The sequence below is a fragment of the Alligator mississippiensis genome, chromosome 4, assembly GCF_030867095.1.
Source record: "Alligator mississippiensis isolate rAllMis1 chromosome 4, rAllMis1, whole genome shotgun sequence".
Lineage (NCBI taxonomy): Eukaryota > Metazoa > Chordata > Crocodylia > Alligatoridae > Alligator > Alligator mississippiensis.
The window spans coordinates 154,393,857-154,420,073 of NC_081827.1; the positions used below are offsets into that span (position 1 = coordinate 154,393,857).

The 26,217-nt window shown below is 48.0% G+C and overlaps 1 protein-coding gene across 3 annotated transcripts in view; it reads right to left on the minus strand.

Annotated features, from left to right (window-relative positions):
- The window catches only part of LOC102561347 (acid-sensing ion channel 2), a 481,367-nt gene that overhangs the window by 79,790 nt on the left and 375,360 nt on the right, over window positions 1–26,217 (minus strand). For all 3 annotated transcript variants that reach the window (XR_002094474.2, XM_059726831.1, XM_019500653.2), the window contains exon 4: window positions 2,872–3,022. Coding sequence is in view for 2 of the 3 variants with exons in the window: in XM_059726831.1 (XP_059582814.1) it covers window positions 2,872–3,022 (151 nt within the window). In the remaining variant the exon portion in view is untranslated. The remainder of the gene's footprint in view (window positions 1–2,871; window positions 3,023–26,217) is intronic.

The following is a 26,217-nucleotide window of genomic DNA, read 5'->3' on the forward strand; positions in this document are numbered from 1 at the left end:
GCAGCTAAAAATAACTGTGTGGGATCGGGACTGTGCAGTAACTAAATGACTGTGCAGTAACAACTCTGCAGTCAGCCGGTCATGTAGACATGGCCTGGGTGTAATTTTATCCTGTCAATCAGAACCCATCCACAATTTGGTGGGATGTCCTAGGTGCTGGGTTTTGTATGGCAGGAGACCAACTTCTTCCAGGTTGGACAGTGAAGCTGGAATGAAGGAAATATTGATGTCCAGATGCTGTGGTCAGGGTAGGACTGTGGAGCATGGAAGGAAGGAAGCTTTTGTATTTCACCCACACTGAGACTGGCCAGGGGGTAATTTAGGATCTTGATGGCTACTGTCATAGAATCATAGAGAAGTAGGGCTGGAAGGGACCTCCATAGGTCATCTAGTCCAGCCCCATCTGAGACAGGACCATCTCTATCTAACCACTCTATACAATCCATAATATAAACTACATAAAACTATCATCAACCCTGACACGACACAGACCTAATACCCTAACCTGCCACTGATAAAGCAGGGGACCCATGGCAGCAAATGCCTTGCTTCTATGAAATGTGCTCAAGAGATCTAGGATGAAGGGCCATGCTCCCTGCTACAGACGAAGGCAAAAACACCCACAGTCTGTTCCAATCTGACTATGGGGTAAAATGTCTTCCTGACCCCAAGTATGGCAATCAGCCTAACCCTGAGCAGAGGGGCAAGACTCTCCAGCCAGGAAAGTCTGGGTTTGGTACCAGCAGGAGCGTTGGCACACCCCAGTCAATTTATGTTGGATGCTTAGAAGGGTTAGATAGGGATGCTCTGCAATCTAGGGGTGGCAGATGCCCCATGGCAAAGGCCTCTTTCCCCAGTGGCTTCCCAGGGTGCTCTCCTGTTCCAAGTTAAGCCACAGTACTTCAGGCTGCTTTGTGCAGCTGTAGTGCAAAGGAACCAAGCAGAACTGATCTATTTGGACACTATCAAAATCAATAATTCATCTCTATAAATATTGCAACAATGCAGGGAAGTGAAAAAAGTCATACTACCACCTCAATCAGATGCAGTGCTTTGGTAAGCAGTTTTCAAAGCAGTTTATAAAGGTCAAGGTCTTCCAACAGTTCTTTCAACTACAGAACTGTTCCAATAAAAGATATCACAAAAACCCCTGACTTTCATCACTAAACCAGTGCATTTTGCAAACCATGAACTGGATTTCACAGTCCCCACATAGCAAGGCCAATGAAACCTAAGGGGGGGACACACATAACAACTGAATCAATTCCAAATGTCACCAATTTGGAATTGGTTCAAAATTGCTGTAGATCAGAAATGTCCACGTGAATAGTGTCCTAAGATGCCAGGTAGAACAATAACTTTTTAGGTGCTGAAGTGCTGTGTCCCTGGCACCTGGGGTGGGAGTGATCATCACCCAGCCCAGCATGCATCACAATGGGCAAGTGGGGAGGAAGTACTTGCGCCCATGCTTTGTGGGTTCCATAGAGTGGTTGGTGGCATTTTCATTTTCCCTTCTTTCCTAAATATCAGATTAATAAAGTTAAGTATCCTGCATTTTGCTAAAGTCTGCAGTGTGCTTGCCTGACTTGCACACCCAGGAAGGGGTAATGTTTGTACTCATGTTTTTAGGTTCCCAGGGACTGGCAGAAGGCACAATGAGAACCCCACTTGCTTGTGTAACAAGTGGGGACATGAATGCTTGCTAGAAAGATAGCATTTATTGACCAAATCCTGCAAGGGAACTCATTGATAAAAAAAAGTGCCAATAAAAGGGAAAAATAGGGCAGTAGAGTTTTGGCCATGCACCAGAACACACCAGTTGTAGCAATGGGGAGGGTGTGGGTCAGGGGGAGGAGTCATGTAGTATGGGATGCCTGGATAACTGATCAGACCTGTGGCAAAGAACACTGCTTGTCTCTATGTAACATTGACCCAGCTCACAGTGAACTAGTTCAAAACAGCACTTAAATTTCAGATTGCTGCTCCATAAGTAGGGAAGTCAGGGTTCCCCACTCAGCCCGACCTGTCCCTCTGATTGCAAAAGAGCAGGTCTGGCTGTGCAAGGAACAGCCTAACTTTCTCTGCTCAGTCAGACTCATCTCCAGTGATTGCTAAGAACAGGTCTGGATGAGCAGGCAAAGCAGGGAGATCATAGTACCCCTTGTCCTACACCATCAAAGGTTAAATAAAGGGTGATGTGTGCTTTGCTAAAGGAAGCAGATCATCTGTCACAATACATCGCGGCACAGCTGATCCACTTCATTCAGCAACATCTATTTCTAGCCTTTGGTACCATTCTCACAAGCTTTAAGCCAGTCTAACAAGCTCGTATGTCTGTCCACTTCAGGTTTCAATTTAAATCAGTCTAAGTGTTATGTGTGTCCATACCCTTAAAGGGCTGCAAGTTCAAAAGTAAACATTGCTACTGAATTGGCCACCAAGAGTTGGTAGGTGAAATGATCTCTAACTAGTGCAGGGCAGAAGGTGACAGAGGAAATCCTTAAACTCCAGTAAAGTTCAGCACAGTCTCTAAAGCCTGCAGGGGGATTGGGACACATCAGAAATGTAATGTCCTTCTGCAAAATCATGTGCTTAATAGGGCTAGTGCCTGATTAACTCCCCATGTGCACATTCTTATTCCATAACAACAACAATAATAATACCGCAAATGAGTTTAGTTCACTTGGAAGGGGGTTAAACTAATCTACAATAAGGCACCCAAATCCTGGAAGGAAAGCATTCACACAAGTAGTTAATCAGGAACAGCTCTACTGCTTTAAATTAACATCTGGGCTTAATCCAATTTAATTTACAAATAAGAAAATGAGCTACATTGCTGGGCATATTCCAAGACACCTTGTGCAGACTGACCTGGCATATGAACCATTTTGCAGTTGCAGTTCTCCACGATGTATCGAGTTTCACAGTCAATCCTGCAAGCTGTGATACTGTAAACAGGAAAGAAGGCTAAACCCATATCTGAGGAGCGACATTCACCCCACGGAGGGGGCAAGTATGTCAGCTGCAAGAGAGGAAAAAGCCATTAGTTAGCAGTGTTGAGAAAGCAGGCATACTGGTCACATCTACGCAAGCATTTGATCCAAGATCAGTTTACTTGCAAGTAAACTACTCGTGAGTAAGCGCTCCCAGGCAGTTGTTTACACATAAAGGGACTTAAGAGCAGATTAGCTGCTCCAGGCAGCAAACTGCTGCCACTTTCTGTGGCCCTGCAATGGGCCCTGCCACCAGGGGGAACTCAAGGCACCGGCTACAGCTGCCAGCAGCTGGCAGCCATATTGAAAAGCCAACCTCCCTTCCTGCTTCCTGGCCAGCCCCTTCCCAGGCTTCTGCCACTGAAGCCTCTAGGCCACCGCACTGGCCCTGCTGGTCTCCCATGCCAACCGCTGGCTGGCACATAGCTGTCTGGGCCCTACTGGCTCCCCGACATGCAGGGACCACCTGCCCGGCTGCAATGCACCATCCCAGGGTGGCCGCTGCCACCACCACACAGCTGCCGCTTGGACCCCGTCCAGCTGGCTGGACCCCAGCAGGGACACTGATGATGGGCTCCAGGATGCTACTGCCAGGGCCACCCTCACGATCCTGTGCCTCTAACCCTGCTGCCTCTGAGCCCAGCCAGGAATGGTAGCTGAGGTATTCAGGATGATCCAGGCCATCTTTCTGGATCTCCTGGGGCAGCTCCACCTGCACCTGGAGCAGCAGGACACTGACATGTGGCCACCTCTCTCCATGGACACCTGGCTGGTCCTTGCCCTGGTGAAGCTGACCACACCCACCAGCCTCCACTATGGAAGAGCCATCTCTTTGGCATGGGAAGGCCGCTGCCATGAAGGCTCCCTCCAGCATATGCAGCACCCTCCAGGATGTGCTGGGGCATACAGTGCTCTGGATGCATGACACCCTGGAGGTGGTGGCAGGGTTCTGTGTCCTGGGATTCCCCCAGTGCATCATGGCCCTGGACAGGACCCACATTCCTGTCACCTGCCTGCTGCAGGGTGACTGGCCCTATTACAGTTGGAGGGGCTTTCACTTTGTGGTGCTCCAGGCCTTTGTGGACCCACCGCAGCACCTTCAACAATGTGAGTGCTGGCTGCGTGGGCAGTGCCCAAGATACCTGCATGTTTTGCAACTCCACCCTGCCTGCCCTGGTGCAAAGCGGGTGTTTCACGCTGGGGGTGCTAGACCTCCAGCTGGGTACCATGATGGTCCTGCCCCTCCTCATCAGGGACCCCACCTACTCACTTCTGCCCTGGCTACTGCAGCCCTACACTGGCCAGCTGGACCCCTGCCAGGGCCACTATAACTGCTACCTGAACTGGATCTATGCCCTGGTGGAATGTGCCTTCATCCACCCCAAGGGACACTGGTGCACCCTCATTGCATACTTCGAGGTTGCTAAGGACAACATCCCCTGGGCCATCGTCACAGCCTGCCTGCTGCCTAACATCTGTGAGGCCCAGGGGGAGCTGTTTCATGAGGCCTGTGTGGAGGAGGTCTGACAACCTGACAGCAGGAGCACCAGCTGTGGTGGCAGCAACAGCAGTGGTCCCCACCTGCCAGTGGGGACCAGGGCACCACATGTGAGAGGTGCTGGCCGACTGCCTCCTCCTGCACTCCCCACTATAGCCTGCCTAGACCGCCACCCAGAGACACCCCCACCCCTCCCAGCCACCCCCATCACCACGTTCACTACAGCCATATCTCAGAACAACAGTTTTTATTCCCCTCACATCAAACAGACCTCCCCTCCCTCCCCAACAAAAGAGCCCCATGCCTCCCTACCTCCCCAAAAAACAGAACTTTCTCCTCCTTCCCTGCCACCAAACAGAGGTGCTCCACCACACACTGACAATAAAACATGCTCTTTCCTGTGCAGACTATTTACAAGTGGAGTGCTGTGGTGTGTCTGTGTGTCCTCCTGGCATGGGCAGCTGTGGAGTGGGGGCACGGAGGGGGCAGAGCCTTGAGACAGGCAACAAGCACCCTGGCCTCTGGCCATTCCCCCATGGATGCGCATGCTGTGGTGAGTCCAGCAGGTGTGGGGCTCATCCAGGGCAATGGCAGGTGGTATTGTCCTGGTTCCGGCAGTCTCCCCTCCGGCAGCTGGTGCCCAGGGCCAGCAGGTCTGGCATGCCATTCTTGCCTTGCTGCAGGCAGCTCCAGCTCAGCACCCACTTGGGGACAGGGTGAGTGGCAGGCCTCAGCTCAGCTGTGGGGGCTGAGTGGCAGGAGACCTGAGGCAGAGCCAAGACAGGGGTTCCTGGCTGGTGGAGGCAGCACTGGACCTCTGCCCAGGCCCAGCTGGGTGGTGGGTGGGGCAGGCCAGGCTAGGGTCAGGGGCCAGGCAGTGGGCAGCACAAAGGTGACCACCAGGGCCAGGATGCTGTCCAGGACCCAGCTGTCATCCTTTGTGACCTGCAGTTCCCTGCCCAGGACTGCACTCTGCTCTCACAGAGCTTCCAGCTGTTCATGCTCCAGGGCCAGGGCCCGCGTCCAGAACTCCTGGTCTGTCTGGTCCCATGCCTTCTCATGCCAGTCCCATGCTTCCTTGCACCAGTCCTGAGCATCCTGGCAGGCCATGTCCTCCACCCACCAGGCCCAAACAGCCTTGAGATGGTCCTCTGATACCATAACCAGGTTGTTCAGGAGGAGGGTCCTGTCCTGCATCTTCCTCTGGTAGAACCGGAGCATCCACAGGGTCCCGGCTGTGGGTGGCAGTGACCCTGAGCCCATATCCTGGCTGCCACCTGCAGCCTCATCCCCAAGTGTAGCTGCAGGGCCTGCAGAGCCATGAGAAAGAAGCTGTCTGTGAGAGTTTGCAACATTTCTGAGAAAAGATGCTCTGTTCCAGGAGCTGTGTGGGGCCCGGCCGTAGATCAGGGAGTGGGTGTTCACAGGTGGCCAGGGACCATGGAAAGTTGGGTGGGTGAGCGTGCCCCTACTGTGCATCTCCTGGGCATTGTGTGAGGAGCTGTTTGTGCTGACCAACAGATGTCTGACTCACTATGCCCTGCTGCTGCTGATCGCCATGGTGCCCCAGGCTTATTTGAACACCTGGCACAGGACCCTGAGCTTCAACAGTGTGGGGGGCAAGCCTGGGCTGCTCTGCAACCTCCACCACCACCTAGAGGCCTATCTGTCACTGTGCTAAATGTCCCTGGCCCCTGCTACTGAGGAGGACATCATTGCCGGCATTTACATGTTCCTCAGTGTGTGAGAGGCCCATGTTCTCCTAGCTGCGGCAGTTTGAGCTGCTTAATAATGTTTTGCACTGCCTCCCACCTCCCTGAATGCTGTGAGGGGGAACCCAGCTAGGGGAGTGTGGCTGGGACAGCTGGGGAGCGGGGGCAGGGGTTTGGGTGGAGGGCCCTCTCTCCCAGTACAGGGTTTACCATGTAGTCAGGGCTGGTGTGGCTGGGGGCTTTGGTCAGTCCCAGCTGGTGGTGACAGCTTGTGGCTCCTGGCAGATTCATCAGATGGCAAGGCACATTGTAGGCAGCCTCCCTTACCTGGGGGAGGATCTGGTGCTGGTGGTGGCCGGCACTGACATGGCTGGCTGCATCTCATGGCTGGGGCGAAGGCTGTGGAGATGTCATAGCAAGCACTCACCCAGGCTCCCTAAGCTGCTGGTGGAGGCTGCATGCAGGGAGCTTGTCAGGACAGGGTGCTGATGCCCCAAGAGTCCCTCCCCTGGCAGCACTTCACCATGGGTGCCAGGCTTGGGCATGAGTGGGAACCCAGCCAGGCTGCCCATGCTGCTGTACACAGTACAGCTGTGGCCTGGGTCCCAGGGCATTAGGATCTCTATCAGCAGCCACATAAAGGGCATGGTCTTGTGGGCAGTCTCTTAACTGACAACTGTGATGCCAATGGACACCCACTGTGCCTGCAAGGCCTTGACCTTTATATGGCACTGCCACACTGACTGGTCATGCCCTTGCTCCCACATCTAACCCGACAGCCCCTCATACACATGGATATTGGAGCATTGATCCTGCGCAAATGCCACTGTACCTCCTCCTCGCCCCACAGTGCCATGAGGTTGCCAGTCTTCTCCATGGACCAGTTGGTGCCCCAGGTTGGGGCGGGGGGGGACTGGCATGGGCGATGATGTGGCCATCAGGGCTCCTGTGCTGGCTCTCCAGGCCTCTGCATGGCTGTCCCTGAACTGCTGGGCCTGGGCAGCTGCCTGCAGTGCCCGGCTCAAGGGCACAGTGTGGGACTGACTGGCAGCTGTGCAGCAAGGCAATGCCCCACAGCACCTGCAGGCTCCAGGCAGAGTACTGGGGGTGGGCTGCTGGTAGCTGGAGCTGGCCCCGGTGACTAGGAGCTGCCTGCAGCTGGGCCTGGGTGCTGACAGGCCTGGCAGGAGCCTGAAGCAGCCTGCAGGCCTGGACAGCACAGGCCTGGCAGCCACATAGCACTGCAGTGACAGGCAATGGCACCGGTGTGCAGGCAGGCTAGTTCAGCTAGTCTTTAGCCTGCTCGGGGGGACACAGGGGCCTGGAGTAGCCTCAGGTTGCTATCCCAGGGCTCAAAATGCTTGTAGGCTTTTAAGGCCCTGAGGTAGGGGCTGCCATAGAGCAGGCCCAGACCAGGGGAGAAGATGCTCCCATCCTCAGAGCCCTGGGTTGGCCTCCTAGTGGCAGGGCTGACCGGGAGCAAACTTGCTCCTGGTTGGTGTCTACATGTGCATTACTGCACAGTAACTACTCATGCATAAATGTGCTACTTACATTTGCAGGTAGCAAATTTACTTCCAAGTAGTGTAACTTACAGTGCAGTAAGTGTATGCAAATGTAGACACATGTGCTTACTGCTAAGTAAACTATGCTACTGCTTAGTTAAGTGTCTTGTATAGACATGCCTACTGAGACCTAAGAGAGCCTTCTGTGACCTTATGGGAACTTTGTGATATTTTGGCCAGGTCAGACTTGTGTAAGAAATCTTTTTTGGCTCTCTCTCCATGAGAGGTAATATCTGCTGGGGGGAAGGGGGGAATTATTGGTGAGTATTAAAGTGGCTGAGAAGTCCAATCCATGCTCTGAAAGTTTTTCCACAGATATGACAGAGAGTGCCGGGGGGGGGGGGGGGGGGGGAGGGGCGTGAATGGGGGGAGCACAGCTGTGGGCCAGGATGTTGTGTGCTTTCCCTCCTCCTCTGCTGTTTCTCAGCTTCCTAAGCAAAACGGTTCTTTTCAAGGTGGGTTGTAGCTTGATGTATGGTGCAGTGCCATTGAGACATGTTACCAGCCAGCACTTCCCAGTTTGTAAGGTTGCTGCCACCCTTCTTAAGGTATACTTTCAGGGTGCCCTTTTTGCACTTCCTCTATTCTCCATGGGTCCTCTTACCATGGCTGAGTTGAGAGAAGAGGACTTGCTTTAGGAGACAAGTGTCAGCCATCTGCACACAGTGGCCAGCCCAGCAGAGTTGATGTTTCATGATCTCTGCCTCAATGCTGGTTATGTTAGCTGCAGAAAGGATGCTAGTACTGGTGCAGTGGTCTTCCCATCTAATGCAAAAGATCTTCTTTAGGCAATGGTGATGGAACCATTCCAGGCACTTAAGATGGCTTCAGTATGTCATCCAAGTCCCATGCCCATAGAGGAGCATGGGGATAACCACTGCACTGTAGACCAGGATCTTAGTTTCCATCTGCAGATCTTGGTCGGTGAAGCAGCTTTATGAAGGATACGCTGGCACAGGGTATTCCATGTTTGATTTCTACATCAAGACTGACTGACAGGGAGAAGTGGCTGCCAAGGTATGGAAAATGTTTGACATTTTCCAGTGGTTTTCCACCAAAGGTAATCTGTAGTCGGGGGCAGCTTGTTCTGGGACAGGCTGATGGCGCACTTTGCTCTTCTCAATATTAAGGGAGAGTCCCAGGCTATGAGAGGCACCTGAAAAAGTTCATTGATGAACTGCAGATCGGTAGTACTGTGTGTGTGAGGATATCACTCATCAGCTGCAGTCAGTGATGCCAGTCTTGGTAACTTTAATTTTGCTGTGAAGGTGCTTCAGGCTGAAAAACTGACCATCCATTCAATAAACCCCAGTTCCAGGAGGAAGGTGGTCATGGATGAGAAACAAAATCACAGCAAGATAGATGGAAAAAAGGGTTGGGGCAATGACACAACCCTGCTTGGCAGCAGTATGGTTGGTAAATGGGTCCGTCTCCGATCCATTGCAAAAGACTGTGGCAGTCATCCCATCATGGAGTAGCTTGAGGACACTGATGAACTTTAGTGGACAACCAAACTTAGCCAGCACTTTCCATCAGGCTTCATGATTAAAGGAGTCAAAGGCCTTGGTTAGATTAATGAATGGCATAAACAGCTCCTGGTGTTGCTCTCTGCACTTATCCTCGATCTTTCATGCACCAAAAATCATGTCAGTTGTATCCCAAAATGGTTTAAAGCCATGCTGAGATTCTGGGAGGACTGCAAGGATGCTAGCACTGGTGCAGTGGTCTTCCCATCTAATGCAAAAGATCTTCCTTAGGCAATGGTGATGGAACCATTCCAGGCACTTAAGATGGCTTCAGTATGTCATCCAAGTCCCATACCCCTAGAGGAGCATGGGGATAACCACTGCACTGTGGAGGAGGTAATTCAGAAGGATCCAAGTAAGAATCTTCCCAGCAATGGAGAGAAGAGCAATGCCTCGGTAGTTCCCACACACTGACTTGTCCCCGTTCTTGAGGGTGGTCACAATGGCCGCATCCACACATGGTGTGGACATTTGGTTCCTGGGGACAACTAGCAGCAGCACTGCACCTTGTGCTACCACTACTTGTCCCTGGGGAACGTGGGCATATGGCAAGTTACCCTGGGTGGAGTAGGGGAGGCTGGGGCCAGCACTGGGGCCTGCAGCACTGGTGATTCTGCTGTGTGGAGCCTGGCTGGCAGCTGCAGCATGGCTCCAGGTGGCCTGGCTCCTCTTTTGAGTGGTGCATGCTGCTTGTGTATATGTTGCTCTGCTTTTTTTCTCTTCTGTTTTTTTTTTAACCCAGGATCCATGGCCACAGCTATCCAGCTGCTACAGGGGGGCTTCAGGGCTGGGTGCAGGTTCAACTGCTGGTCAATGGGAGGGGTGAGCACCAGCTTGTCACTCCCCACAGGCATAGCAGCCTGATTCTAGCCCAAGCATTCAGAGCAATAAACCAGCCAATCCAGGAGGCACCACAGCTGCTGGGTGCTTCAGGGCTGCAGCACTGGCTCTACCTGATGGGAGCATAAGGGCAGATGCACAGTACCTGGGCCCACTATGCCCCAGCTTCCCCACTTGCCCTGGCTCAGGAGGGGCCATTGCATTCTGGGATACTGGAGGACTTGAACGTGAGCTGAATAACTCTCTGGAGTGGCCATGCCTTAATGGAAAGGGAGCAAGACTAGGCAGATTAGAGATACCCTGCCCTGGAGTGGCTTTACTTTAAACTGAATAACAAGTGCTTTAGGCCACTTAAAAGGTGTTAATGTGTAGCCAAACCAGGGGTTAAGAGCTCCAGAAGCCATCTAAAGTTCCTGGATACCCTAAATGTGTCTTTATGGTGGAGCTGACTAATTAGCTCTGCAATAAAATGTCAACATCTAGACATGTGCATGTCAGGGTGCAGTAAATTAATTAGCTCTGCCCATACTAAGCATTACTCTGAACACATTCTAACTTTTAAATCTCCATTGATGTTGTGCGGAGTTGCTGACTCACAGCACATTCTGAGAACCAGGCCTCAGGCATCATAAACTGAGCAACCACATGTTCAGGTGTGGAGGGAGCAGTAACATAATGCTTACATTCTTACAACTTGCCCAGAACTAATCCAATCACGAATGCAGTTAGTAAACGGGGGGGAGGGTGAATCTGTTCACATTCCTCCAGATATTTCTACTGTTTATAATTATCTCTCTAACAGACTATTAGTTATTCCTAAGGCTTGACACTGCAGACTTAATTGCTCTATCTTCTTTTCATTTTGTATTAATTGTTTGTGCAAATCTTTCCCTTCTTCAGCATATTTGCTCTTTTCTGTTACAGTGACTTTAAGAGCTTGCCACAACAGCCAACAGCCTGCCATCAGTTTCTGTTCATTTGACAGCTTAAAGATACTGTAATATTTTTCAAAAGTCTGCTCAATATCTCCTATTGAAGATCCTGGAGGTACTGCCTCCTCTGTCCACAGACAAAAACCCCTATGTTCAATGAGCATTTTGTAAGGCAGATGGCTTATCTACCTTTGTCTAATCCTCTACCTTCAGATCTGTTTGACCTGATTTTTTTCTCTTTTCTACAAAACTTAGTGGCCCTGTGCAGTATCGACCACTCAACTTTCTAAATTCCCAACAGCTAGTAACTATATCCTTCACTACCTCGCTGCCCTTATATTACCTCAAGCCTAGTCTCCCCACTTTTACATTCTCCACCAATTGCTGCTACTCAAAATGATCACTTGCAGGATCTTACAAAGGGTAAGACTTTATTGATAACAGGTTGTAAAGCCAATCACATTCATTCACTCACACACACTCACACCATACCAGTAGCTGTGTCAGGTATTCATGACGGCTCTTAAGTGGCCATCTTCAGGAGTCATACTGTCAATCTGGGAGATGGGTGATGGCAACACTCATCCCTTTAGTATGTAAGACACCAACAAAGTCATTCACTAATCAGATCTTAAAAACAGTTCAAACAAAGAAAGCTCACTGCCAACTTACTCCACCAATCATAAATTATCCACGTATCACAGCCCAGCTGTTACACAAGTCTTTTGAAAGGTCCTTGTGCAAGCATTACTGTGGTCACAGCAGATGTTCTTTGTTTCTTTGAAGACCTTGATAAAAACCGTGCTGATGTCAGAGATACATGGATGTCTCATTCTCATACATTCCCTCTTACTATTCTCCCTGCTTGCTACTGTTGCATATCTTACTAGTATCTTCTTGCTTTTGGCGATCATCCATACACACATCCAGTCACTCAGCATTCATTACAATAGCTGATGCTTAATACATATAAGTTCAGTCAAAATTTAACCCTTCACTGGGAACCAGAAGTTCTGAGCACAGCTGTCTAAACCTGACTTTTGCTAATCAAACTGGAGCTAGGCTTCCCCAAATACCTAATTGAAACTATGTAATATTGTAACTGTTTTATTGGTCTCTCTTGTATGGCTATTACTACTAGTATCATCATAAGTTCATATATATACCTGGCAATTAATAACTTCTACGGTCAAGCTGGTTGCTATACTCTCTGTCTGAACCTCATTTACTCTTCCTTCCCCTTGACCTCCCCATTTGCTCTGCAGTAACACTTCTTTTACCTAAGCCAAAGAACCCTGTAATGCCCAAAACTATGGTGGGGTCTGCTTATCAGGGGAGTTATTAGTAGGACCATTGTAACAAGAGATTGGGACATGCTGAGTTTTGAGGCACATGGGGGTATCAGCTGAAAGCGCTGATCGGACCCAGCCTGCTCATACTCTGTTAGCTTGTGTGTATGTGTCTAACTGCATTTATTATTGTCCTGATAAAATAAGGGATGAACTGAGTTCAAGGCACATGAGGGTGTCAGCCTGTCAATGCTGAATAACCCGGCCTGACTCAGATGTGCTCTGTTAACCCGTGTGCTTGTGTCTGATTGCATTTTATTGTTGCCCTGATAAACTGAGTTCAAGGCATATGAGGGCGTTAGCCTGTCAATACTGAATAACCTGACCCGGCTCAGGCATGCTCTGCTAATCCGTGTGTATGTGCATATATGTGTTTGATTGATTCGCTGGTTGGAGGAACCCAGCCCCGTTGAAACTGAGTCCTGCAGGATCTCTCTATTGGGGGGGAGGACTTACAGAAGGGAGAGATGCTTGTGTTTCTTTATGGAGCTGTAACACAAGCAGCACATTAATAACATTACAGAGACCCCAGAAATGTACCCTAATAAATCAGCACACCCCAAAGTGATGGGCAAATCTGGTAACAGCACCAGCAAGAAAGGCATCCTGTTTCTTTTGGCAGGTTTAAATATATGCCCAGAAAGACACTTTCTTCCATCAGTTTATTCATCTGCTTTCCATCTCCTCTATCAGGCGCTCTCTGAAGAATGCTTATTATACTTTTGAAAACTCAAATATAATGATAATACAGCCTCTCAGTCATAGTGCTTTCCTGCAGCCAACAGTGACTTCTTTCTGATTTAGATGCCTCTTTTGTTCCACTCATGGTCTAGGGACATGGAAGAAAATCAAAAATCATTGCCTGCAAAGGTTGTAAATAACACAAACAAATCAGTGGAGTGATAAATAATGGCAGGCTGGTTTCACAGAGCAATCTGGATCACTGGGTAAGATGAACTCAGTTGAACAATGTGCGTGTGTTTTAATGCGGTTAAATGTAAAGAAATACATCTAGAAACAAAGCTCAGTGGATGGAGACTGTATTTTGGAAAGCAGCGACTCTGAAAGGAACTTAGGGCTCTTTGTGGAAATCAAAAGAACATGACTGATGTTAACAGCATGATACTGTGACTTGCTGGGTTATCTTAAAATTAGGCTGTATAAGCAGAGGAATATAGAGGAAGAATAGACTAGTAAAGCATATTTTCTTTGTATAAGGCATTAGTAAAGGTTTCTGTTGGTTGGTTCTAGTATCCACATATTAAAAAGCAGACTGACAAAATGGAAAAGATTCACAGCTACAGTGATGATGCCTGGAAAATCTGTCTTGTAGTGGGGGACTAAAGAAACTCAATCTATTCATTTTATTCAAAAGTGAAGAGGTGATTTGATCATAGTCTACAAGTACCTGAGGGACACAAGACTTCCAACAGTAGCAAGCACTTTACTTAGCAGTCAAAGACAGACGAAGACACAGTGGCTGGAAGCTAAAGCTACAAGGATCCAGACTCTTGAGAAGAGGCTCATTTCTAAGCAAGAGCTTACACTACAGGAACAGTGGATTGTGATGTATTTCTACCAACTCACTCTCTACATTTGTGATCAGGACTTTATAACATCCAAAGTTAAAAAACCCCCTCCAGATAGCCTCTCCTAGGTTCCACTTTTAGCTCAGTGCACACTAGGAAAGTGCTCTAGCAGTTCAGCGAGTGTTGTTTGTATAGGGCACATATTCAGTGTAGTTATGGTAATAAAGTTTAGGCTGAAAAATTTTTCTCATGAGTTTCACTGATTTGATCTGGGGAGCTCCAGGGAACCAGAGGTGCAATGTGCTTATATATTGCCTTACAAGTGATTTTCAGCCATTCATTCACTCAGAGATATTAAAAAGGATTCAGCTAAATTCTCTCTCAATTTAATGGTAAATTTGGATAAAGCTAAAAAACTGCATCCCCCAAAGCAGCTCCCCTTATCAATGGTGACAGTTGAGTAAAGGCTCCAGACCTTAGCTGATTAAAAAGCCTGTTAATACAGTCCTAAGTCCTGAAGTTTTTGTGCAGTTCTTAGTAAACACTAAGTCTAGTCAGTGAAGAATGTGCCTGCATAAGAACTGATGAAGATGATAACCCATGGTGCTTTGTGAGTATCCTACCTCAACAAGATAACACTAGGTACATCTACATGTGCGCCCCACTGTGCAGTCATTTAGTACTTCCTTTCTAAATGACTGCACATTTATTACTTGTTAAAGCAAATACTAAAGCACGTTTAGTACTTGTTAAAGCAAGTACTAAATGACTGTGCTAAATAACTAGTACTAAATGACCAAATTCCCAGTACCACATAGCCCTGGTGCTGCATGAGTTGTTGCAGTACTGGCAGCATCAGAGTTATTGCCTGTAAACGCTACATCACCATTCAAACGAGCTATGTCGCCATAGCTTGTCACTATGGCAATGTAGTATCTTGCGTAGACGCACCCACTGTCACACTAAAGACGGCAAACACAGCCTTGGCAATGAAGCATTGACAATTCCTGTCTAATGGTTTTGGGTTTTTTTTAAATTTCCATGTTGCTTTATTTCATGCCATTCATAAAAACAATTACCAAAAAACCTGGTTAATGACATTAAGCAAACAGATGCAGACAGCAGCATAATCAAAACAAAAGGGACTGATACTACTACTTGATTTGGTGTGAACAGTGTTGTCACATTCTCATTGTTACCTTTCTGATGTGCATTATTCAGAATAGTAACGGTAACCCTGTAGTATAGCAGCCATGTGCCCTAGAAACACCTGAGCAGACAAGAGTACTTGTGCTACCTGGAGCTTACCAGTCATTAAGGAGAGACAAAAGACAAATTACTGAATAGCAATTTCCACATGAACACAGGCAAACAGAGAAAATGGAAGCTTCTGAAAAAAAAATGTTGGCATACAGATCTTGTCTGAAGAATAATCTTTCTTCTCCTTTGGAGGATGGGTCTACTCCACAGGGTGGGCAATTATTTTGGATGGAGGGCTACTTAGCGAGTTTGGGTGAGCTGTTGAGGGCCGCAAGGATAGCTCCACCCCTTGGCAGGTGCCATGCTCTATGGTCAATGTCACAGCGGGGTCCTACAGGAGGGCCGTGATCTCCTCAAGGCCCCCTTCCCGTGCCAAGTTGGCCCAAGGGCACCCTCAGGTTCTCACCTGCCATGTCTTTGATGTTCCAATATATTAGGGAAGCTGCCTTACGCCTTCTTGGACACGGTTTGCTGTAACCTCTGGCCCCGTGGACTCCCGGACCCTTCGTGGGTCCTGTCCTGTAAATGGGTGCTTCAGGGCACCCTAGCCTTATGGGCTATGCGTGGCTCCCACCACCCCTTTTACCACGCCCCAAGCCTTGCAGCTGGAATAGATGTTGTTCGGTCTGGGTCTACACCCTCTCTTTGGTGCTCGGGCTCTCCGCGGCCCTGTCTCTCTCTGCGCCTGCTCTCTGGCACTTCTCCACAATGCTGCCCCTTTTCCTGGGGCTTCTCAAGCGCGGCTCCCTTCTCCTGGGGCTCTTCACTGCCCATCTCCTCTAGGGTCTTCTCAGTAAAGCTGCCCTCTCCTCTAGGGCCTTCTCAGTAAAGCCGCCCTCTCTCTGGGGCTCTTCTACAATGCCGCCCTCTCTCGGGGGCCTCCTCAGTAAGGCTGCCATCTCTCTGGGGCTCACCGCGCCCACACTGGGGCTTCTCAGCAATGCCCCCTCTCCTGGGGCTCCTCAGTAATGCTGCCTCTTCTCTGGGGCTCACTGCACCCGCCCTGGGGCTTCTCAGCAATGCCCCATCTCTGGGGCTGGGGTGTGTACACCCCCAAAGCTGCATCCTTGCTGGTGCCAGCATTCCCGCACTACTGTGGATCTCCTACGAGGCCTCCTCCAACCCCTAATAGCCTCATGCAAACCACCAGTGATAAACAGCAACACAAACTCAAGCCCCTAGGCTATAACATAAACAGAAGGCGCCCGGCTATAATCATGCTCAAGCCTACCGGGGTTTCTTCATCCCACAGCAGTGCCAGACATTGCTCCCTCGTCAGGCTCCTCTCCTCTCCTCTCCTCTCCTCTCCTCTCCTCTCCTCTCCTCTCCTCTCCTCTCCTCCACAGTAGAGAGTTCCTTTCTCCTAGGCTGCTGGCAAGGAACTGCCTCTGGCCTCAGCTCCTAGGGTTTATAAGGGAGCCAGGCCCTGCCCCTTTCAGTCAGCTGATCGCTGGCAGGTGTGGGTAGCTTGCTGGCTCCAGTTGCCCTGGCAACCAACGGCTGGGCTCCTTACTCACTGCTAGGGCTCTTTCTCTAGCAATTTCTCCTCTTTAGGAGCAGGGCACTTAGGTGCCCTGCGACAGTCACCATCTTGGGGCTGGAATCCCTGCCCCCTAACCCCTGGACTTTGCCACCAGAAGTCCCTCCCCTTGCCTTGGAAGTACGCATTTTGGAAGGAGGGGTGTGGTCTTGGAAACAGAAGTCACACTCCGTCACATGGTCTATGACATGAGACCCACCCACCCAACACCAAACTTTACCCCAGTTGACATGTTGGTTCCAGAATCCCCTGCTCTCATCACATGTTACTTGACATCAGAAGGCCCACCCTTTGACTGGGAAACACTGCCCCTCCACAGGGCCCACCCTCATGGTGCATGGCCTGCCCCTGGGCCCCAGAAGTTCTGCCCTCTAGGCCGTGAGGTACAGGCACAACCTATCAGTTAGCAAGGGATCATGATCCCTCTAACATGCTGCCCCATAACCCACAACCAATTGGTGGGGGTTTCATGGGCATCAGACCTCCCAAAGAATGGTGCCAAACCAATCAAGCAAGGACTGCACACATAAAATCTTTCAGAAGAAATCATTTTAACAAAATATAGATAAAAAAATCATATACTAAAAATCTACTATAGATATTTAATTTAATTTTAAAACATAATTTGAGTTGTATGCATAGAGACAATTGAATAATAACTTAAATGTGGTGGTATGGAGTGAGCCCAGCCCAGCCTGGCCCAAAGGCCTGCAGTTCATGGCTGTGACACTGGAGCCCACATGTGGCAGAATGGTGTCAGTCTGGCCCAGCCTGGTGGCATGCAGTTCCTGGGTGAAACGCTGGGGTCCATATGTGGCAGCACAGAGCTAGCCTGGCCCAGTCTGATGGTGCACAGTTCTTGGCTGCAATGCCAGGTGCTGTCATAGAGCCAGGCCAGCCTGGCTGGCCCAATGGTGCATTAGAGTGCCAGAAGCCATGGGGAGTTCTGCACCATTAGGCTGCACTGGTTCCATGCCTCCACGGGGCTCCTAGCACTCTAGCCAGAAGCTGTGCATGGAGGCACAGAGCCAGAGCCCTGTGAGCTGCACAGAGTGGGGTGATTGCCCATGATTCCCTCTCCCCCCTACGGCTATTCTTACCTGAATTTCCACTCTCAGAAGGAGGGAGGGCTGGGGAACAATCATAGGGTCACTAAGGCAGAAGCCTTTGCTAGGCAGAAGCTTCTGGTATCCAGAAGCTTCGGAGGGCTTGGGGTGGGCTGCAGTGGGGCAGGGTAGATCAGTTTGGGTTGAGGTTGGTCACTTCACAACCAGAGCCCAAGCTGCTGCTGTAGCCGATGCCTCCTGCCACCAGCTACTCATTGGCTTTCAGACAGGCGGTCACCAGTGGGAAACGATTTTCTAAATTTTATAGGGACCCCGTGGGCCAGATAGAATGGCCTGGTGGCCTGGATTCAGCCCATGGGCTATATTTTGCCTGCCCCTAATTTCGAGTGATCTGTCTCCTATTCACTACCCTCCCTGACATCCACCATTATTAGTATAATGCAGGGGCAGGCAATTATTTCGGGCAGAGGGCTGCTTACTGAGTTTTGGCAAGCCATCGAGGGCCACATGACAGGCAGCCAGAGGTACATAACTATTCATTTTCTAAACTTTTTAGGGGCCCTGTGGGCCAGATTGAATGGCCTAGCAGGCCGCATCTGGCCTGCGGGCTGCATTTTGCCCACCCCTGGTATAATGTCTCTCCTACTTTTTATCTCTGGCACATTGTAATGTGTAATGGTTTTGTTTTCATGAAGTGATTTATGACTGTGGTGTAGGAGGGGCCGAAGTGGATGATTGTTAGGACTTCAGATAAGTGGTGGCCTGCAAATATAGAGAACTGGAATCAATAACCTGTGAAACCTCTTCCAAGCCTGTCTACCTTAGATTGTTCAGCTGGAAGGGAATAAGTGCAGTGAATTAACAAAAACAGGTGATGCTGCTGGACTACTAGTCCAGGATTAATTCCTTCAGCACCCAGGGGAAATTCTTGCTGTCCTTGATCCAGGTGCTGGTGAGATTGAATGTTTCGTTCTGCTATAGGAGATCTCTCCCTTCCTTTCCCCACCAGGAGTCTGCTATAGAACTGGCTTGCCTGGATTCTAAAAGGAGCCGCTCCAAGCCCCACTGAGGTAAGAATTGGGGAGGGAGAGGGTAGGGAGGGTCTGGGAATTTCCCTGCTTCCCATCAGGGTTACAAGTGTTGGCACCTACCAAAACTCTATCCAGCGTTTGCTCCAATTCTCTGAGCAAGTAAAATCCATAACCAGCTAGCTGGTTGAGCACATGTTCTCTGGGGACTACCCCACAGGATCAGGCCTCTCTCATGCTGGCACATGGTGGCCATGGATCTTCTCTGTAATAATCTTAGAATATTGGGATTCAATCATTCTGTGGCCCTGGAAAGAACCAGGGTAAGAAGGCAACAATTCTTCACTCAACAGATGCAGCAAGGGATTGTTTGTGCAAACCCAGGGAAAAGAACATCAAATGCCAAATAATATAATTTTCTAGACATCAACATATGGAGTGAACCCAGCTCTGCTGAAACTGTATCCCAGCCAAATATGGTATATCCTTCTGGATTATCAGCCTTCTAGGTGCTCTGTTTCAGCAGACGCAATCTTTTTATTTTGCTTTTGTATAGTGCTTAGTACTATACACAGAGGTCCTTGCCCTGGCTACAATTCTTGGGTACTGCCACAATGCAAATAGCAACACGAGCAATGTTGTCCCCAAACAACGGTGAGTTCGTGCCCGGTGCGCTTGTGCCAATAAACACACAGGGTTGAAGGATCCAACTTAATCTTTATTTCTGCGCAGAAAGTGGTGCTTGGCAATCGTTTGCAAAGCAAGCACCCACACCTCAGTGAGCGTCTGCCTTATATAGCTACGTAATAGGTTAAACTTGCTGATGTGATGAAATGTATAGCAAGCCCAGCAAGTAACCCCCCTTCCAGCTCCGGACTTTGTTGATACAGCTTTCCTTCTAGCGAGGCCAGCAATTAAGCAACTAAGCAACAAGCGATCTCCCCCAGCCTAAACAACCTACTCTATGCCCTTGGTTAGATAAAATACTTTTCAAAACATATAAAGCTGTTCCCGAAGTAGAAAATGCATAGTGAAAGTTTAGGGGTACCCATCAGCAACATCTGTAATTGCCTACTTAAATTCCTAAGCAAAAACAAAAACTATACATTAATACAATAATCTTTTCTAATTCATAGATTTGGATTTAGTAAAGGAGGAGTAATTTCAGCCTTTTTCCCATGGCCACAACTTGTTTTTCCTTTATTTAGTGCTTATCCATTTCCTATCCATCTTAGCTCTTCTTTAAAAATTCTGAGATATTTTCTGATAGAGAACAGAAAATAGATGTTTTTTTCCCTTTTCTTTTCCAATACAGAGGCAAAGCACTCTGTATTTGAAGCAGTGCTCTTTATTTGAAGGTTGAATGAGCAAGTTTTACAATGCTCCTCTCAACAAAAAAAGATATATAAAAACATATTAATGATCCCACAGCACCCCAGGCCTGGTTCCAATGTGCGTCTTTTAGGCACCTTCCATACCTCTGTAGCAGTAAAAAAGTGGAAGCAGCAAAAAGAATGCAATACACTAGAAGCAGGTTGTAGAGACTTCACTGAATGAAAAACTGCCACTAGGCAATGGCTTCACACTAAGGGTGAAGTTACATGTCACATTTAGACCCTACTAAGGGGATATAACAATCTTGTTAACAAGTACTAAGTGTCCTGTAAACATCTTAAAGTTAAGACACTTTAGGTGGGGATTATCTTTGAGTTGGGTTATCCAGCTCAAATTACCTTAATATTAGGATGCTTCACTGAGATAAAGCAATCAATTTGCAGTCCTCCAGGAGAGTATGGAAGTGGAGGAGTAGGTAGGGCTAGGTAGGGAGTTGTTGGGCAGTAGCTTGCAGGGACTGGTGGGTGAGTAGGCAACTGCTCACTGCATGTGCTAACTTTAACACTAACATGCCTTAGAGTTAGCAAGGGCTAATTGTAAAGTGTGTTTCAAAGTTATGCCACATCAGGTGATGGTTAACTTTGGGCTGTGCTACCTAACTCATGTTACTGTAACTTCAGTGCTTTATGGAGCTAAAACGAGCAAATTGCAGTCCTCCAGTATCCCAGGATTCACTGCTCCTAGCCTCCCCACCCCCAACCCAGAGCAGGGATATAGCCCAGCTGTCCTAGCTCCTAGACATGCTGCTCACTAACCCTCTGGTGGCAAGTCAGAGCTCTGCAGGCAAGAAACAGTATTAGCCTTTAGCATATGACTGCTTACAGCATATTCTAACTTGAACACAGCTTAGCATTCCACAGATTTAGTATGGTCTAAGTGTAATGTGCAAATTCACCCTACATGGCTATTGTGCACTTACAACTGATTAGTGTTAAGTGAGAAGAATGATAATTATGTGTTGAGAATTGATATCTAACTCAGGAAATGTGGGTTCAGTTCCTAAACCTGCTTCAGGTTTCCTGGTTGAGCTGATTTGAGGTCCTGAGAATTTCCAAAGCAAACGGAAAATCTATCATTACAACCATGTGCCCAAGGTATCTTGGGTACTCAAAATTCATAGCTGGGCTCTCTAAAAGCAACAGTGTAATCATGGGTGAAGCAAATGGGCCATCAGCTCTAGGTGCATAGTTAGAGGGGGCAGAGGTGTAGGTAACTCCTTCAATTCCTGGGCAGTGGTGGGACAAAGCATGGGGTGTAGCAACTTGCCTGCCTCAGCTCTCCAGCAGCTGTTTTTACAGCTGTGGCTGCTGCTTTAACAGTATTGGCTCAAGCAGCTGCTACCTGGGGACAGGCTAACCACATACCAGTTGCAGCAGTCTTGTAATGTGAGCTCCTTAGAGGCCTCCATCCTGTTCACTGCCCCCTCAGGCTATGCCTGGCAAATATTTCTAGGTGGCCTTCTGGTTCCCCCTCTAAGTCTAAGTCAGCACCCAGGGATGGTGCCCCACTACCTCCCCCCCACAGCGTAGTTACACTACTAACAGGCAAAGCAGCTGGGAGGAAGAAAAGAAGGTTCCTACTATTTAACCCAATCACTAGGTGGTTAGAGTATTTGCCCAGCACATGGGAAGCTTGAGGTCTAGCCCTGTCCCCCCCCAGTAGACTTCCTAGGAATAAACCCAAACCACCAAAGCATGGGATGGATGGCCAAGTGCACCCTTCCTGCCTCCTGTTGAAGCTGTCCACTTGGCTCTACAGCTCAGTGAAATGGATGGTGTCCTGAAAAAGTGGGTGTTGCGAGGAGTGGGCATTGTATTCCACTGCTGTCTATCCACTTTATCCAATGATGGTTAAAAGCACAATGCAGAAATACTGTGAAAAGGTAATAGCTGATGTGCTCTTTCTGGGTTGAGCATTGCATTGAGGAGGCCAGTCAAAGGCAGACCACTTTTGGCATCAGACCTTTGACTCTGATCTCACTTCTACAGTTGTCTGGGTTAGTTAACTTAAGGCCACTGTGTAGAATTATAGGCAGAATGGAAGGGACCTCAGGAGGCTATCTAACTCAACTTCCTACTTAAGGCAGGATCATCCTCATCCAAACCATCCTAGACAAGTGTTTGTCTAACCTATTCTTAAAAAACCTTGCAAACAAGTAATCCTCTCCAGGGATCACCACCTTGTAGTGGTGGAGAGGCTTGCATGTTCCAATGATCCTGAAAGCAAGGCCATTGGGAGCTTCATGCTCTTGGGAGGGTCACCCATGGAGGCAAGGTTGAGGGGGAGATTCCTGGCTAAGAACGATCCAAGAAGACCTCAATGGTGGACCAGGAGGAAGAAAAGTATAACCCCCTTTTCAGCAGCTGTGAAGGTGGATGAAGTCTGCAGCAGATCAAGGGTCTTCAATCGTCTTGGATTCCATGCCATTGGACTTAGATCCCTATGTGTCAAAGACCGTGCATTTGTTGGCGTGCGACAACATCCTCATGCTAAAAGAAATCACACACAGGAATCTTTCTTATGGGAATCGTACATCTCCTCTGCACAACAGGAAAGTCCTATGGTGATTGGTGAGTGGTGACGGGGACAGGACTATGAGATTTGGAAGTTCCTAGTCATGGACCAGCATGTAGGTGGTGGGTGTTTGCTTCAGTCATCTTGTTTGACGACAGGGGCAGTAAGAGCAATTTGGCAGCTGCACTCATGACTGAGCAGTCCTATTTAGGATCCACTTTGCTCACCCCACATGGGGAGGGGGATAGAAAAGGTGCCCCAAATATAGTTTTACAAAAAACTAGAACTCTTGGTTCCAAAATGATATCTTTTATTAGACCTGTGCAAAAATGAAGTTTATTTCCGACCTACAGGAACTTTTTACAATCTTGTACCATCTATACTTGTACCATCTATACTCAAGTACACCCCTGAAACACAGAAGATGCTGAATTTTAGCTGATTTTGGATTTTAAACTTCCTTGCAGAACAACAAGAAAGATTTTCTTACCTCCCTGCCTGCCATCTGACACCTCCAGGGAAGGAATTCTACCTGGTCTACACATCAAAATACTACTCAGCACAGCTCACAAAGACATGCTTATGGACCCAGAGGGAGAGCCTTCCATCTTCAGCTCCCTCTATGCAAAAATGAAGTATATTTCCAACCTATGGGGACTTTTTACCATCTTGTACCATCCATACTTTTCCCAGAGCTTGATGAAGAGACATTGATCCCGAAAGCTTGCAGAAAAGGACATTTTTCTTGTGATTTCCCAGTTGGTCTAAGAAAAGGTATCATTTTGGAACCAGGAGTTCTTGTTTTTTGTATGTCTTCTTGTCTCAGACCAACACAGCTACCAAGTACACCCCCAAACATATTCTGTCTCACTCAGTTCCTGACTGGATAACTGCATCCAGTGGGATCACCTCTATGCGGTCACAAAGAAACAAAAATGATTTTTGGAACCTGGAATGTAATGGGCTATGCAAATGGACTACGCAAATAATGATTGCCTTGAGTGAATGACAGCAATCATTTGTCATGAACTGAGGAAGTTAAATATCGACATTGCTGCCTTATCTGAAACTCGACATGCTGGAGAGGGACATTTGAAAGAAGACAGTGGAGAATACACCTTCTGGAGAGCAGAAGAAGAGCACACGGAGTTGGCTTTGCCATCAAAAATGAACTTGTGAACCAACTCCCAGAACTCCCAATTGGTGTTAATGAATGCCTCATGACTCTCCGTCTGAAACTTGCCAAAAACCAACAGACGACAAATGTGAGTGTATATGCTCTGACTCTCAATGCCAATGAGATTATGAAGGAGAACTTCTATTCACAGCTTGACACCATCCTCTCAGATATGCCAATGGAATATAAGATCATCCTTCTTTGAGATTTTAATGGGAAGAGACTCAAAACTTTGGAATGGTACTATCGGAAATGTTGGCATTGGAAATTCAAATGCTAATGGGGTTCTTCTCCTGATGAAGTGTGAAGAACACAGGCTTGTCATCACAAATACCCTGTTCAGTCAAAGGAACAAGTTCAAGATGTGCTGGAAACACCCTAGATTGAAACACTGGCATTTGATTGACTATGTGATTGTTTGGACTCGCAATCACCAGGATATCCTGATTAGAAGAGCCATGACTAGTGCTGATGACTGTTGGACTAACCACTGCCTCATCCATTCCTGCATGTCCATCAGGATTGCTCCTAAATGAAGAATGCAAAGGAAGCAGATGGAGCACAAGTTACATATCAAGTGCATGAAGGACCCACTCAAGTAGAGAGAATTCCAGCCACTCCTGAATGAGACACTACCAACAGAGCACCCAGAAGGAGTTGAGGAGCACTGGATGGGACTCAAGATATCTGTTCTCTCATCCTGTGAAAATACCATAGGATACAAGACCAGGAAACATCAAGACAGTTTGACAAAAGTGACATTGAAATGCAAGGTCTCATCGACAGGAAATGGAAAGCTTTCTGTGCCTGGCAGAATGACATCAACTCTGCCATCAAGAAAAATGCACACCAACAAGTAAAATCAGAGGTGCAGAGGAGAACATGAGAAGTGAAGAATGATTGGTGGATTCAGGAATAAAAAGAAATCCAACATTTTGCTGACATCCATGACAGTCATGGCTTCTTCAGTGCTACCAAAGCTGGCTATGGCTCTAGCACTCAAGGCCTGAATCCTCTAAGATCAAAGGATGGAACAACACTCCTGAAAGACAGCAGATCCATCAATGCTCACTGGAAAGAACATTTCCAGAACCTTTTGAATCATGACTCAACTATCAATGAAGATCAGATCAAAAACTTTCCACAAAAAGCAAATCAGAGAAGACCTTGGTTTGCCACCTACCCTGGCAGAAGTCAGGAATGCCATCAGGAAAATGAAGAATCACAAGGCAGCCAGTGTTGACGGAATACCTGCAAAGATTTTCAAAGGAGGAGGAGAACAACTTACACATCAGCTTCATTTTCTCATCCTTAAAATCTGGAACAAGGAAGAAATCCCAGCTGACCTCAAATTAACGGAGAATTGCTGGAGAACCTGGATTACTTCACTTATCTTGGAAGCCATCTTTCATCAAAGGCAGACATTGATGTGGAAATATAACACTGCTTGAAATGTGCGAGTGCAGCCTTTGGACATCTGAGTAAGAGAGCCTTCTTAAATCATGACACCCTTGCTGAAATGAAGCTCTTGGTTTATCAAGCCATTGTCATTCCAACTCTGCTGTATGGCTCAGAAACTTGGACCACATACAGAAGACATATCAACAGCTTGGAAAAGTACCACCAATGGTGCATTCTCAAGATCCTTCATATTAGCTGGGAGGATAGATGCACAAACATCAGCATTTTGGTTGAAGCAAATTCCAACAGCATTGAGGCCGTGATCATCTAAAACCAACTTTGCTAGACAGGTCATGTTGTTTGCATGCCTGACTCCCACTTTCCAAAGAGAATCTTTTTCTCACAGCTGAAAGAAGATCAGTGATGTAGCGGAGGGCAAAGAAAGTGCTTCAAAGACACCCTGAAGACAAACATGAAAAGGTGTAACATAGACATCAACACTTGGGAGACCCTTACTCAGGACCAACCAAAATGGAGGAAGGCTCTTTGGGAGGGACCTCAACACTTTGAAATAGCTCATCGACAGGCAGACGAGGAAAAGAGGAATAGGCAAAAAGAAAATCAGAACATCCAACGCAGCAACACAGTGCCCATGCCTCCTGGAAACACCTGTCCTCACTGCGACAAGATATGTGGAACTAGAATTGGACTATGAAGCCACTTGTGAACTCACTATTAAGATCCTTGGAAGACAATCTTACTCATTCACAAGTGATCACCCATCATTTGTCTAACCTATTCTTAAAAAACCTTACAAAGAACCCTTTCATGCAACTACTAGGCATGAAGCCCAAAACATCAAAAACATCCTATCGTACCACAAGTAAATCA